The following is a 14591-nucleotide window of genomic DNA, read 5'->3' as shown; positions in this document are numbered from 1 at the left end:
ATTTTCCACGTGTATTTCTTATGTTCGGGGGCAGCTTTCCAAACTGCAGTACAACCAAATAACCTTGGCTTGTGAATCGAACTTTTTCATGTGACCGGTTCCTTTTGATATGGAATTGACATAATTTGACTGAAAATCAAAGTGACTTTCAAATAGTTCTATCTCTCATTAGTCTGTTTCATTCTGTGCACTGGAGTTTCATACCAGTGTCACAAGGTTCAGAGCACTCCTTTTCTTTCTGCTCTGTGGTATTATACTAAGGACAAGAAAAGGGTTTTTCTCCCTTTCATGGGAAGCTGAGAGTATTACTGTTATGTCCAAATCCAATATCAACCCATCATTCACCAAAATTCAAGGCATATTTATTTCTCTCATCCAGATGCAAGAGTTTTTTCTTTTTGAAGATGGTGGTGGAGGCAATGATGATTTATCCTGCAGAGCTGCAGAGAATCTGGCTAGTGTGATAATAAAATCTATAGAGAATGCAGTGGCAAACTTCTTGTTGTTTTTGAGAGATGGTTGGAGGTTTACTCATTGACCTGTTCAAGCATTAAGGGGAAAGAGTTGCTAAAAGTTATTGAACTCCTGTTCACTTTGAGGGCATGATCTTGGAGAGTTCTTAGCAGCATATGCCAGACACAGTTTGTCTACTCCTGTCCAAAGTGATTAGCTAACACTAATCACAATTCTCAGTTGGATAAAAACAATTAAAGGATTTGGGAAGAGAAGTGAGAACTTGCAAACTCTTAATTACAATTAATTCAGAGAAGAGAGGTGGTGGTGCAAGAAACTTATGCAAGCTCTTTCTCATAATATTAAACTGAATGCTGCATCTGAACCTAATCCATTTAAAATATAAAGTTGTTTAATGACATTGTATTCTTTTTTTTCCACAGCAATATACAATTTCAAAGCTACCCAAGTGCCCCAGATATCACTACAGATTGGGGATGTGGTTCATATATTGGAAGATCATGAAGGTAAAAATGAAAAATATACAGTACTTTTCATATTGTTACACCTTTGCTTCATCAACTTGAGTTTGGGGTTATATATAAGATGACTTATGATTTTTTTCTCCTCAAACCATGGCTTTTTTGTTTGTTAAATACTGTACATGTGAGGTGAATTACAATAGTCTGTAGTGTGACTCTTTGAATGTGGAGTATAAGTAAAGCTAACTCATATAAGGACCATTTAATGGAGATTTATTGGAATTGCAAATGTATATGTCACACACAAAGGATTTTGAGTAGGGTGGACACTATTCAGGTGAAGTCCAGCTAATATCTCAAAGTCTATGATGAAGAATATAACTTACAGGTAATCTTTGACTTATGACCAATCGTTTAGCAACTGTTCAAAATTAAGATGGTGTTGAACAAAGAGGCTTACAACTTGTTCCCGAAGTTATAGCCATTTCAGCAATCCTACAGTCACATGATAAAAATGTAAATGTTTGGCAGCCTGCACATACTACAACTCTCTCTACCCACCTATTTCCCCCCGCCCCCACCATCTCAGCCACCCATCCAGCTTACTGGTGTAAGCGAAACTTCACAACCCAGAGAAAATCACTGTACAAGCGAAGCTGCTGGGGCCTGGGAAGACTCACAGCTCACCTGGCCTGCCAAGCCACATAAAGCATCTGACTTACCTTTGCCTTGTGAAAATCACCGCAAGCAATCCAAACTTTTATATTACATAAGTGTAATGTTACATTGTGATAATTACTAATTTAGAATTAGAATTCAAAAGAGAAGTTCTGGAGCAGTGTTGCTACTGAAAATTATCAAAATAGCACAGCATAGATATAGATGATAGCTAGATAGATAGCTAGATAGATGATAGATAGATAGATAGATAGATAGATAGATAGATAGATAGATAGCTAGATAGATAGATAGATAGATAGATAGATAGATAGATAGATAGATAGATAGATAGATAGATAGATAGATAGATAGAATAAAGTGGCTTATCTATTTTTTTACCAGAAGAGGTCTCTCTTGAACTACAACATTGATCTAAATCATTAGAAAATTAAATTCCCACAAAGGATTAGATACCTTAATAAGTGCAAAATGACCGTCTACAGGCAACATTACTGTATCTGCATCTTTACCTGTAGGTCTCCCTATCCCTTGCCTGTATGTACTGTATGCGATGTAGGCTGGAGAAGAACTCTGATTATGCAAACATACCATTGTCTGATCTGCTACAGAAATTATTTCAAACTGTTCTAATTTAGTATTTCTTTCCTATCTTATCCAAAATCTTGATAGGCTTCACCAATTGCAGAAGTATCTTTAGTTCCTGCTTTTCATGATTTCGTCTCTATTGTGATAAATGCATATGAGCCTCAAAATTAGGAAAATATAAAGAACTGATGCTGAGAACCAGGTTGAATGGGCTGAATGGGTTCAATTATCCTCAGCTACACTACAATTTCTTAACTTATAACATTAGTCATTAATACTTGAACAATTGGCTCTCGCCTCATAATTAGGAAGCTGTCAGTTCGATCCTAGGTAGAGGCTAATATTTGGAATAGACTCTCCTGCTCGAGCTGGAGTTGGACTAGATGACCTCCAAGGTCCCTTCCAACTCTGTTATTCTATGTTTAATTTCAGATATCAATTATTAATGCTCCTCATTGTAACTATACAGCCACGGAGCAACTGGGAGTCTGTTTCTTAACTTGAAAATGCTTAGAAAGTTTTCTTTCCTTTCTTCCTGTGAAGAACAGTGGGAATTCAAGTCAGCTATAAATAAAGATGCTTGCAGCAGATAGGTGAACAATGGAATTGACATTAATGAAATGCAGCCACCACTGCAAACTTAAATCTCTTTGGAAGGTAAGAAGAGTCATGGAAGGCAGGGCTATCAGTAACTAGTGAGAAAGATATTGATGGATCAGGACATCTAAGATCAGCAATACCAAGCTTCACATTTCTAGTGGAGGAGAGGGTGGGGGGGAATGAATTACTGTCTTCAAACTTCCAATTGGTGCTTCTGCTAGGCATCTGGCTGTCCATGTGGGCTGGGGAAAAAGAAAAGATGCAGGATTGCACAGCTTTTTAAAAAATTCAGCTTTGAGGTTCTTCTGATCATTTTATGTGTCAAGAAATCACATATCAGCATTCTGCAACTGGGACACTGTCCAGATGTACTGATTTGCAACTTCCAGAACTTCCAGCTACTGGACTCAGGAATATAGGAATTTCTGGAAGCTCCATGAAACATTTTCCAGTATCTTTGGATTATAACTCTACATGATCTTCCATAGCTTTGGAAGAAATACAATCTAGTGTCTATATACTTGCAAAACATAGATATGATTTTTCCTTGCTTTAACAAAGCAAAAACCAAACAAAATTAGCATGATTATTATTAGCATAGGGTGTTGTTACATTAGTCAGGAGACTACAATGCTAACGCAGAATAGTAGTTTGACTCCCAATGACACATCTTTCCATATGGATAAATGCAATAGTCCATTTGGATAACTGGGAAACATGGCTTCCACAAACATAAATCTGTGCTCGTTATTGAATTCTTTTGAATGCCAGAGGTAAAATCTAACCTTTATTTCTGGTTTTCAACAACCCTGAAATATGACATCCAATCTTGGAGAATTACTACTTATTTAAATTCAGGATAGTCATATAAAGCAGATTTGGATGTAGCTATAGATCATTGCAATCTTTACCATTTTCCTGTTAGGGGAAAACGTACAAGTTAAACCATTCATTTGGTCCACAATGCAGTGCCATAGGCAATCATGGGTACATTTCGCTTTTTTCATGTTACACGTTTGCTCAGCAAGCTACACTGTCTTCCAGTTTGTTTCTTGGTGCAATTCAAGGTGCTATTTATTACTAAGAAAGCTGTACATAGCATGGAGCCAGAATATTTGAAGGACAGTTTTGATCCCATTGTATTTACTCATCACATAGGCTGGACCAAAGGAGCATTCTTCAATTCATCTATTAGTGATTGTCATTTAATAGGACCTAGGAAATGGTTCTTTTCTGTAGATGCCCCTGATACCTGGAAAACCATACAGTACTGCCTGTGGTTCAGCTCAGCCTGACTCTGCTGGTTTTTTTTTAAAAAAAAACAGGAATCGGGGTCAGAGGAACGATCAAGCCATGCTATTGGTATATGGTTGTCTTTGGAAGTCACTTTGTGTTAATCGGTTAACCAATTAGGAAGGATGTTTTTCATTTTTATTTATTAAAATATGCATGTATTTATATTGTATTCCTGTTTGACACTTAGAACTGAATTGGTAAGATGAGTGGCTGAATCAATGAAAGAATGAATGAAGGAAGGAAGAAAGGAAGGAAGGGATGAATGAATAAATTTGTAACCATAGCAAGGAGGAATCATCAAGTATTTTAATAGATAGACTAGGTTTTTTTCTCAACTATATAGTGCTGTTTTCAGTGATACTTAGTCCATGGTAGTGCTTGTAAAATAACTGTTATATAGCAGAAACTGTGTTGAGAGGACACAATCTAATATAATGATATGGCTCTGTTTTGAATTATAGATTGGTACAGGGGATACTTGGTCAGGCATAAAGAAACTGAGGTGAGTTTGTCCTATTATCATCATCATTATTATTACTGAAGTATTAGTGTTGCAACTTCCTTTTTCTCTTTTGTACAGAGGCAAATAGTAAGGAGAGAATTATCTACTGGGTAGAACAATTTTATATATTGATACTCTAAAGCAAACCCCACTGATTTGATCCTATGTAGGCATGTACAGGATTACAATCTTCATGTGTTTTGATTGGGCAATATTTAAATAAGCAATTCATTTATCTGAATTTTTTTTTTTTTTTTTGCTTTCCTTCAGGGAGCTTAAGTTTTTCAATATTAACAATATTTAATTTATTTTAACCAAGATTAACATTAATTTAGGAAATCTTTACACTTTACCTATCAAGATATTAAGTCTGGATTTGAATGAAATTCAGGTTTTTAGATTGACTCCTGATCACAGGAAATTCATTGATTGGAAATATTATATGCTATACCTAAATACATGGCTCTCAAATGACTAGGAAAGAATAAAGAAAGGAAAGAACTTTACTTAAGCTAAATTATTTTGCATAACATCAACAAACTTTCTAAGATCAATTTTGAATGTAAGATATCAACAGAGGCTGAAAAGAGTGGACTTACTTCACATCCAAGTTCATCTGCATTATATTATAGTAGACTCTTTAACTTAGTAAAAAAGATTTGTTATCCAGTATTATTTACTATCATTGGCAGACATTCCTCTTATCACATCCTTGATCTTTTCAAAAGGAAAAATCAGAGAATGCATTTGGGATGTTCAGCATGTGTTGTTGGGGTATCATTTGGCCAGGCATGATCAAAGATCGGTGGCAAAATAAGTTAGGTACTATGGGCAGTGCTCAATGGGTAGTGCTCTTTTGTAAACCTGGCAAAGTATGGAACATTATAATAATACTTTAATTCAATCTTGTAGTTCAATTACTAAAGTATCATAGCTTCACCAGAGTTGCCTTTTAAATGTCTACTTGCATAGCATTGACTTTTCAACTGTTCAAGGAAGATATATTTTGGGAAATATAACAGCTGTGTTTTTCCCTTCAATTCTAACAGGGAATATTTCCAAAATCTTTTATCCACATCAAAGAAATTGCTGCTGAGAAGAAAAGGTATTATAGATAACATACATTTGCTAGATGCCTTATTTTGGGAAACTAAGAACACGATGTCTTTTGGTTGTTGTAAAGCATGGTAGCAAAACTGGAAAGGCTCTTCCTATTGTTTAATACTGAATGTTCAGATTAAAACTATTGGGAGGCCTATTGTCTTTGAAAGACCTACAAAAGTTTATCTGAAGAGTAGCTGGAGTAGTGCTGTATTATATGAATTTTCCATCTAACTCAAGTACATAATTTTTATATGAATTCCACTTTTAGATGTAGATAAAATGGCATACCTTAATTGTGATAAAAAACCCACACAATTAAAAATGATCCTCAATGAAACAGACTTTTATCATGAAATATATTTACCCATGGTTAGCAAGCAACGTATCATGCTCATTTAATTGGTCAAGTAAAAACAAACCACATTTTTATCTAATAGGATGGCTTGGTTCATACAAGTTGTTAAGCTATAAAGGGATTCGATTAGCATTTTCTTACCCATTGTTTGTTTTTAAACCATGTTTTATAGTTTAGCTTATTGAGTGAATGGAGTCTATGTTTGCAGAACAGTAATTAGTAGACAGTCATTTATCCATCCAGACCATGTTTGCCAGTCATGGTCCATCCTGACTGTGTTTGAAAGTCCAAAAAGCATGAGAAAGTATTTGAAAATCTTGTGGTTAGGTATAGGTAATCAGTAGTCCAGGGTTACAATGTTTTCATTTAAACCTATTTCTTCTACATCTTTTCTGATCTCATTCTTTCATCTCCTTCTGCTATTGCTCAGCACTGCATTTACAAGCAAATATTCATGAGATGTATGGAACATCTAGTATAGAATGGCCTAAAGGCCAGAGAAGCCTGTCTGAGAGTCAATTTAGGATTGTCTGTCTCAAATATCTATGTGAGATGTTTATTATGTGAGATGTTTAATTATGGACTCAGCAATCATAGCTGACAGTTCCACTTCTAATTCTCCACTCGGCCTGCTGATCACATGTATAATGTTAAATTGTATTATTTGTCCTTTGGTTCAGAAATGCAGAAAATGTAATACCTGCTGAGATTCCATTGGTACAAGAGGTTACCAGCACATTATGGGAATGGGGTAACATTTGGAAGCAATTGTATGTGGTGAGTTATTCTTCCTTTCTTGCAGGGAAATTTTATGACTGCTGGGAAGAAGCTTTAGTTGCATTAAGTGCCATGTCAGTGGGCTTAGTTATCCACCAAGCCAATGTATTTTGCATTTAATTTTATGAATATATAATTTCTCTGAAAGTGCTGGTAAAGAAGAAATCCCTTCATTGCAAAAATTAGCTTCAATTATTTAAGAAGCTGTTGTGTAATTCCACTTTTGAGTGTTATGTGATTTCAACCTTTGAATGATCTTTAATGCACCATGCACAAATGCACTGCTAAGAGAAAGTGAAAGCTCCGGGTGATTTAGAACCTATAGCTTTTGCTTATGCAGAAAAACTGCTCTTATATTATTTCTAAACAGCTGACCGGCTTCTTTTTTAATGCACTGTATAACCTGTCCAATTTAAAGAAAATGAATTTTGGGCACCCAGGGATCACACCAATATAAAGTTTATTTTGGATAAAGGAGAGACCATTTCAAAAAAGAAGAAAACTTCTAGTGTATTTGCTATTGAGCTTCCATGTTCAATATATGGATGAGAATAATGAGAACAAGTCAAAGTAAACCACAGTTAAGCTGAAAAGCAAAAACCTAGAATATATCTTGAATTCATCTGGAAAGGGTCCAGAACATTTTGGCAATCCCTACTGTTTCTTCAACATAAGCAACCGATTGGTAATTGATTATACTTCAACAAAAGGTTCCAGAGGTAGTAGATTAATTTAAAAAGGACCCGACTAGCTTTTTAGTAGATCTCCAAGGAAGCAGAAGAGCCAGGTGGATCAGAAGGAATTATTGGAAAGCTGGCACAACTTAGAGCAGTTGCTTCATTTTCTCTGTAGTAGAGCTGGAGGCTCTAAAACATTTTTTTAATTAGGGGGAAAATGTCATTGTTGTGAAAGGAAGGATATTCTAGAATGCCTAGAGAGGTAGGTTCCTATGTCATATTCAGAAAACAATAATCCTTCTGCTGGAGTGCTAAGTTTTGGTTTATGCCAGCTTTTTCTATTATGTGATCATGCTTATGGTTTTACCTCTGTTTTGCAATAGTCCAGCCTACCTTCAGTCACAATAAAGCACTAAACATTTTCAACATAAATGAAAGTTTGTGTTTTAAATATCTATTATATTTTGATCCCCAGGGTTTTTGTAGATTGGGAAAAATAGTATCACTTCCACTTAGAGAAAATATACTGGTTCTGCTGTCATACAGGGGTTGCTTGACCACAGTGAGAAAGGGCAATTGAAATCTTAAATAAGCTGAAGTCTGAATTGTTTTCTCTTTCAGGCAAATAAAAAGGAACACTTCCGACAGGTACAAGTGATGATGTGCGAGTTAATGGAGTGGAGATCACAGCTCCTCTCGGGGACATTGCCCAAAGATGAACTAAAAGAACTGAAACAAAAGGTCACTTCCAAAATTGATTATGGCAACAAGTAAGTTCTGATGTTACTATCACTTTATTTTAGAAAGGGACTTACCTTGGGCAGATTGCAAACTGAGATTCCTTAGCATTGCTTTTAAGAACACTATAATACTATATATTATATGCACAGGTACAGTATAGATAGTACCTAGTTCAATAGTAGTAACTATGAGAGGGATCTTGGAGTCCTAGTAGACAATCACTTAAATATGAGCCAGCAGTGTGTTGCAGCTGCTAAAAAAGCCAGCACAGTTCTAGGCTGCATTAACAGAGGGATAGAATCAAGATCACATAAAGTGTTAATACCACTTTATAATCTCTTGGTAAGACACACTTAGAATACTGCATCCAGTTTGGTCATCAGGATGCAGAAAAATGTTGTGACTCTAGAAATAGTGCAGAGAAGAGCAACAAAGATGATTAGGGGACTGGAGCTAAAACATATAAAGAACAGCTCCTGGAATTAGGTATGTCTACTTTAATGAAAAGAAGGACTAAGGATAACATGATAGCAGTGTTCCAATATCTCAGGGTTGCCACAAAGAAGAGGGAGTCAAGCTATTCTCCACAGCATCTGAGGGCAGGACAAGAAGCAATGGATGGAAACTAATCAAATAGAGAAGCAACCTAGAACTAAGAAGAAATTTCCTAATAGTTAGAAATTAATCAATGGAACAACCTGCCTCCAGAAGTTGTGGATGCTCCATCATTGGAGGTTTTGAAGAAGAGATTGGACAACCATTTGTCTGAAATGGTGTAGGGGGTTGACTAGAAGACCTCCAATATCTTCTCTTCTCTTCTCTTCTCTTCTCTTCTCTTCTCTTCTCTTCTCTTCTCTTCTCTTCTCTTCTCTTCTCTTCTCTTCTCCTCTCCTCTCCTCTCCTCTCCTCTCCTCTCCTCTCCTCTCCTTCCATTCCATTCCATTCCATTCCATTCCATTTTCCAGCCAGGAATATTAGTAGAATGCTAAAAAGACATTCTAAATGTCTGGTTGTCATAACTGTGACTTACAAGTTACCTTTGTTATAGACCTAACATAAAGTCTCCCTCAGGTCAAACTTAACTTCTGATGACCTTATCGATCCATTTGTGTACTTTCCTTCACAAAGACACAAAAGTCATTTGTCACTGCCTTCTTCTGAGATTTTTTTTTTTCCAATTTCCCATTCTGGTCTAATTTTTGGATTTTCTGGTGTTCTCCAATCATATACTAAGCAACTCTATTTAGCTTGTCTAAAATCAGATGTTTTCTGCTCCCTGCTCTATATTGCATATCATTATTTTCTTCTAAGACAAGTTGCTTAAAAAGAGTTATCAAAGTGCTCAGTAGAAAAACTGATTTTATGATTTTATGGTGCTTATTTGTTACATCGTCTCCTTCTCCTTACCGATTTGGCTTTTTAGGATATTAATACTTAGGTTTTTTGAGGGGGGGATCTTGATCTTCTTTTACTTTTTTATTATTTCTTTGCCACCACAAGTCACAACTTGTGTATGGGATGTAATATGCATATAGGAAAAATATTATATCTGTTAGACTGCATTCCAAAACTACCATGGAGAAAAAGATAATGTGGCTGATAAATATTTCATATTCAAAGCTTATCTAAAAGAGAAGCAAAATAAAGTGCTTGGGTTTGGATGTTCTAGAATAAGATAGGCTATTGAATGGAAAGGGGATCTTAGATTTTTAATTTGCATTTCATCTAAACAAAAAAAATCAGAAAACACATAACTATCCTTATTTTATATTAGGCAAATTTGGAACGAGTTTTCAAAAAGTATTTTAGGGCATTTTTTAAAGTTGCTTTTGCAAATTGCAGGGTTTTTCTACATCTACCATTTCAGATTTATGCATAGCATTGTTTAAGTGTTGTTTAAGGTTTAAAAGATGAAAAAACGTTTGAAGCAGTAAGTCATATAAAAAGTAGGAAGATATACAAAATACAAGCAGATTCTTAAAGGATCTCAAAGAAATGAAAGTATGATTCTACTTCACCAAATGGAAACAGTTAATACAAATATAGAAAGGCAAAAAAACCCACCCCTTGATCAAAAAGAACAAGCTGACAACTCCATCAGCTGCTAGGAACTCCTGACAAGACTTATAATGGCTCAGCAGCAAGGAGAACCCCATGCAGACATACACAGTATCTTTCTAGCCTAAGTCTTTGCAGCACTTCTTATACCTTACAAAGCATTCTATCAAGTTGTCATTCTACATGTTCCAGTGCAAAGTGAAGAGTATAAACAAAGCTAAGGTAAATAGAAGGCAAAGAAATATCATCTGGACTCTCAACATGCTGCCCCTTAATCAGGTCAGAGTGATGCCATTTTTGCAATTTTTAAGATATTAAAAATTAATATCTTAATAAAATAGTTAATAAAAATAGTTGTTTGGAGATAGAGGAGAGTTTGAAGGTAAACAGGCTAGATTATTGACTGTTTTATCTTGTTTTGTCTTGAAATTTTAGGGAAACACCTAAAAGCACAAGGCATAGCTTCTCTTCGGGTGCAAATAATAACTCCACAGAAGTAGAAAGAGAAAGATTTATCAATCTAGTTTTGGAATTTCCATGACACATTGCACCATCAGTAAAAACGTTGGCTGGTTTCACTCAAACAAAATGGGATTGGCCAATTTGTGACTCAGCATATTGTATACACTCAGCTAAAGGACTGAAAGTTCTGCATTTCATCATTGCAAGCTACAATTACTTAGACTTCTTAAAAATTGTTTCTTTCATTGCAAAATCATAGATGTTAATCATATTCATGTTTCATCCAGGGCAGTGGTGGGATTCAAATTTTCTTTACTACTGGTTCTGTGGGCATGACTTGGTGGGTGTGGCAGAGGAAGGATACTGTAAAATCTCCAGTCAGAGGTGGTATTTGGCAGTTCTCCGAATTACTCAAAATTTCCACTACCAGTTCTACAGAACTGGTCAGAACATGCTAAATACCACCTCTGATCCAGGGTACCATTATGCAAATTGTGTTTTCAAAGGAGATTGTATCCTCATGAGTATTATATGATCTGTTAACATACTGTTTGGTTTTGCGGAATGTCTTAATTTTTAAACCACACCTCAGAGATAAACAAACTTCAACAAGATTTCAAACAACTTGAATGAAACCTAAGATATTTGTAGTGTGATGTCCATTTGAAACTGAAGGATGGCCTTTAATGTTGCAGATGGCACTTTCCATTTATATCTACAGGATTCTAGAGTTGGACCTGATTGTTAGAGATGAAGATGGCAATATTTTGGATCCTGACAAAACCAGTGTCATTAGTCTCTTCCATGCACATACAGAAGCTACAAAAAAAATCACAGAAAGAATTAAAGAAGAAATGGTATGGGGTTTGCATTCTATCTTTCTACTTTCAAACAGAACTTTCCTTGTTTATTCCCATGAAGGACTTATCTGTAAAAGCATCAGGAGCAGCTTAGAAATCACCTCCCCTGCCTGATTCAGTATGCATATTAAAAATATCTCCTCACACCAAGTATTTATTCTGAATTCCCAGCTTTTTTAAAATGTTGATTTCAATCCATCAGTAAACCAATAACGTAATTTAGACTTCCAATTAACACACATATTGGAGAAGACCAAAAAGCCTAGAGCAAGTTTTTTTAAAAATGTCAGATATACCTTACCTAGTCTTTAAAAACAATGTGCATTGGTAAATCTTTGTAAAAATGACAAGGGGATTAAATTTAAAAGGGAGGACAAGGCCTTTCTTATTATCCATGTCTGTAAGCTTTAAGTCAAACAAAGTTCGTATGAGGAAAGTGAGCAGCGCACTGATCCAGATTTTCTAAAAGCTAGTAACTTATACTACATCCTGTGCTAGCAACGTAGTTGTTTTTGATGTTTGTAGATACAACTCTATTATTCTGTATTCCTATTGAAGCACCAGGTTCCTATAATTATCATGATGGTAGTAACAATTGTGCATAGTGAGCAATTCCAGACTGTTTTCAGGTAACCAGGTCTGCTGGGACATGATATCTTTAAGCACATATTTCCTGAACAGACCTTTTTTTTTTTTTTTGTGAGATCTTTATCTAATTTCTAGCTGAGTGGAAAAGAGTATCTGTCCTTTCCCTGAAAATTAATGCTAAATTTGCTTAAACGTATAACCAGCGAACAATGCTACATATTTAAAAATCAGTAGCACATAAAAAGTTACAATGGTAGCATGTGAAGCATAGAGCCGAAGACAGAAGCCTGAAGATGATGAATGAGACTTCATCGAAACGTTGCCTAGATACTTCAAATCTTACACGGGAGAAAACCCGAACAACCAAAGATACACACACACACACACACACACACACACACACACACACACACACACATATTCCTCGCCAAACAACTACAACCCTATGCAGAATCCATCAACTCACACGTAAGAAACTCATTCCAGTTCATCGAGATCATAAAGAAACAAAACTTACAACCTAGCGACCTACTAGTAAGCTTTGATGTCATATCCCTCTTCACCCAAGTGCCAATAAAAGAAGCCTTGACAGCCATCCAAAACAAATACAACCCCCAAGCACATCCTAGATCTAACCAACCACTGCCTATCCAATACATACTTCACCTACAATGGACAAAAATACAAACAAATAGAAGGAGCACCCATGGGATCACCCCTCTCACCTGTCATCGCAAACCTCTACATGGAACACTTTGAAACACAAGCTCTAGAAAAATACGACCACAAACCCAAACTCTGGCTCAGATACGTGAGATGACACCTTCATAATCTGGCCACACGGGAAAGAAAAACTGAACAACTTCCTCACATACCTCAACAGCCTACACCCCAAAATACAATTCACCATGGAAACAGAAGCCAACAATCAACTTCCCTTCCTAGATGTCTTGGTATACAAAAGATCCAATGGCTCCCTAGGACACACCATCTACCAGAAGAAAACACATACTAACCGCTATCTACATGCACTCTCACACCACCACCCAGCACAGATCAATTCCAGTAGCCAAGACACTCATCTCCAGAACAAAATGCTTAGCCGATGAACAACACCAAAAACCGAACTACACACTCTCACCAACGTACTTACAACCAATGGATTCCAAAGAAAGATTACCCACCTAATCCAAAAGAAACCCCAACCAAAATCCAAGACAGAGAACAAGAAAACGGCAAAGCCCTCCTCCCATATATAAAGGCACTACAGACAAAATTAGCAAGATCCTCCAAAAACACAACATCAAAACAGCATTCTGCACAAACAGAAAAATATCCACCATCCTAAGAAACCCCAAAGACAAAATCGAATTAGAAAACCAAGGAGTATACGAAATCCCCTGCACTGCCTGCCCTACCACATACATTGGACAAACTAACAGAAGAATAAGTGCACGCATTGAAGAACATAAGAACTCAATCAAAAAGAAGAAACGACCTCTTCCCTGGTCCAACACCTCAAAGCCACAGGACATGAAATTGATTTTAAAAATACCAGAACTATCGCCAAAACCGAACACTTCAACAGCAGAATAATCAGAGAAGCCATAGAGATAGAAAAACGCCCACACAGCATGAACAAACGAGATGACACCTCCCGCCTTCCAGCCATTTGGAAACCCGCCCTCATGAACAGACGAGTACCTAACATGAAGAAGGACACCAGACCCACACCCATGAGAGCCACACAAGATGCCACCACCACACTTCCATATAGAAAACAGACTCCCACCCATTCAGAAAATGAGACACGACCATGGACCAGAAGCTGCACTGCAGCTGCATCACTACCCACTTCAAACCCCTCTGAGCCATACATGAAGCAAACCGACACCCACTATGAAGATGCAGCAGGGCCACGTACTAGAAGCCAAACAGCAAGATCACAGCTCACCAGCTCAAATCCCCAGCAACTAAGACTAACCTGAGCACAACCAAGCCCCACCTGAACAGAACACGCCTCCAACCAATCAGAACACGGCTAACCCCCAACCAATCAGAACACAGCCAAACCCCTACCAATGAGAACACACCCCCACCCAATCAGAACACAGCCAAGCCCCCACCCAATCAAGTCCCACCCCACTGGCAGTTAAAATGAGGAAGCAGCTGCAATCTCACATTACTCTGAGAAGCACAGAGCCGGAGACAGAAGCCTGAAGATGATGAATGAGACTTCATCGAAACGTTGCCTAGATACTTCGAATCTTACGCGGAGAAAACCGAACAACCAAAGATCCATATATATATATATATATATATATATATATATATATATATATATATATATATATATATATATATATATTC

At 36.7% G+C, this 14591-nt stretch overlaps 1 protein-coding gene across 1 annotated transcript in view; it reads left to right on the top strand.

The window, feature by feature from the left end:
• The window catches only part of DOCK2 (dedicator of cytokinesis 2), a 316322-nt gene that overhangs the window by 12023 nt on the left and 289708 nt on the right, over nucleotides 1–14591 (top strand). The window contains exons 2-7 of the mRNA XM_087924559.1: nucleotides 897–980; nucleotides 4559–4599; nucleotides 5649–5704; nucleotides 6739–6835; nucleotides 8134–8282; nucleotides 11495–11630. Coding sequence (XP_087780685.1) covers nucleotides 897–980; nucleotides 4559–4599; nucleotides 5649–5704; nucleotides 6739–6835; nucleotides 8134–8282; nucleotides 11495–11630 — 563 coding nt within the window. The remainder of the gene's footprint in view (nucleotides 1–896; nucleotides 981–4558; nucleotides 4600–5648; nucleotides 5705–6738; nucleotides 6836–8133; nucleotides 8283–11494; nucleotides 11631–14591) is intronic.

The sequence above is a fragment of the Pseudonaja textilis genome, chromosome 2 (genome assembly GCF_049901715.1).
Source record: "Pseudonaja textilis isolate UNSWEBS1 chromosome 2, rPseTex1.2, whole genome shotgun sequence".
In the NCBI taxonomy this organism is placed as follows: domain Eukaryota; kingdom Metazoa; phylum Chordata; class Lepidosauria; order Squamata; family Elapidae; genus Pseudonaja; species Pseudonaja textilis.
The sequence above is the reverse complement of the archived record's forward strand: the minus strand, read 5'-3'. Positions and strand labels throughout refer to the sequence as shown.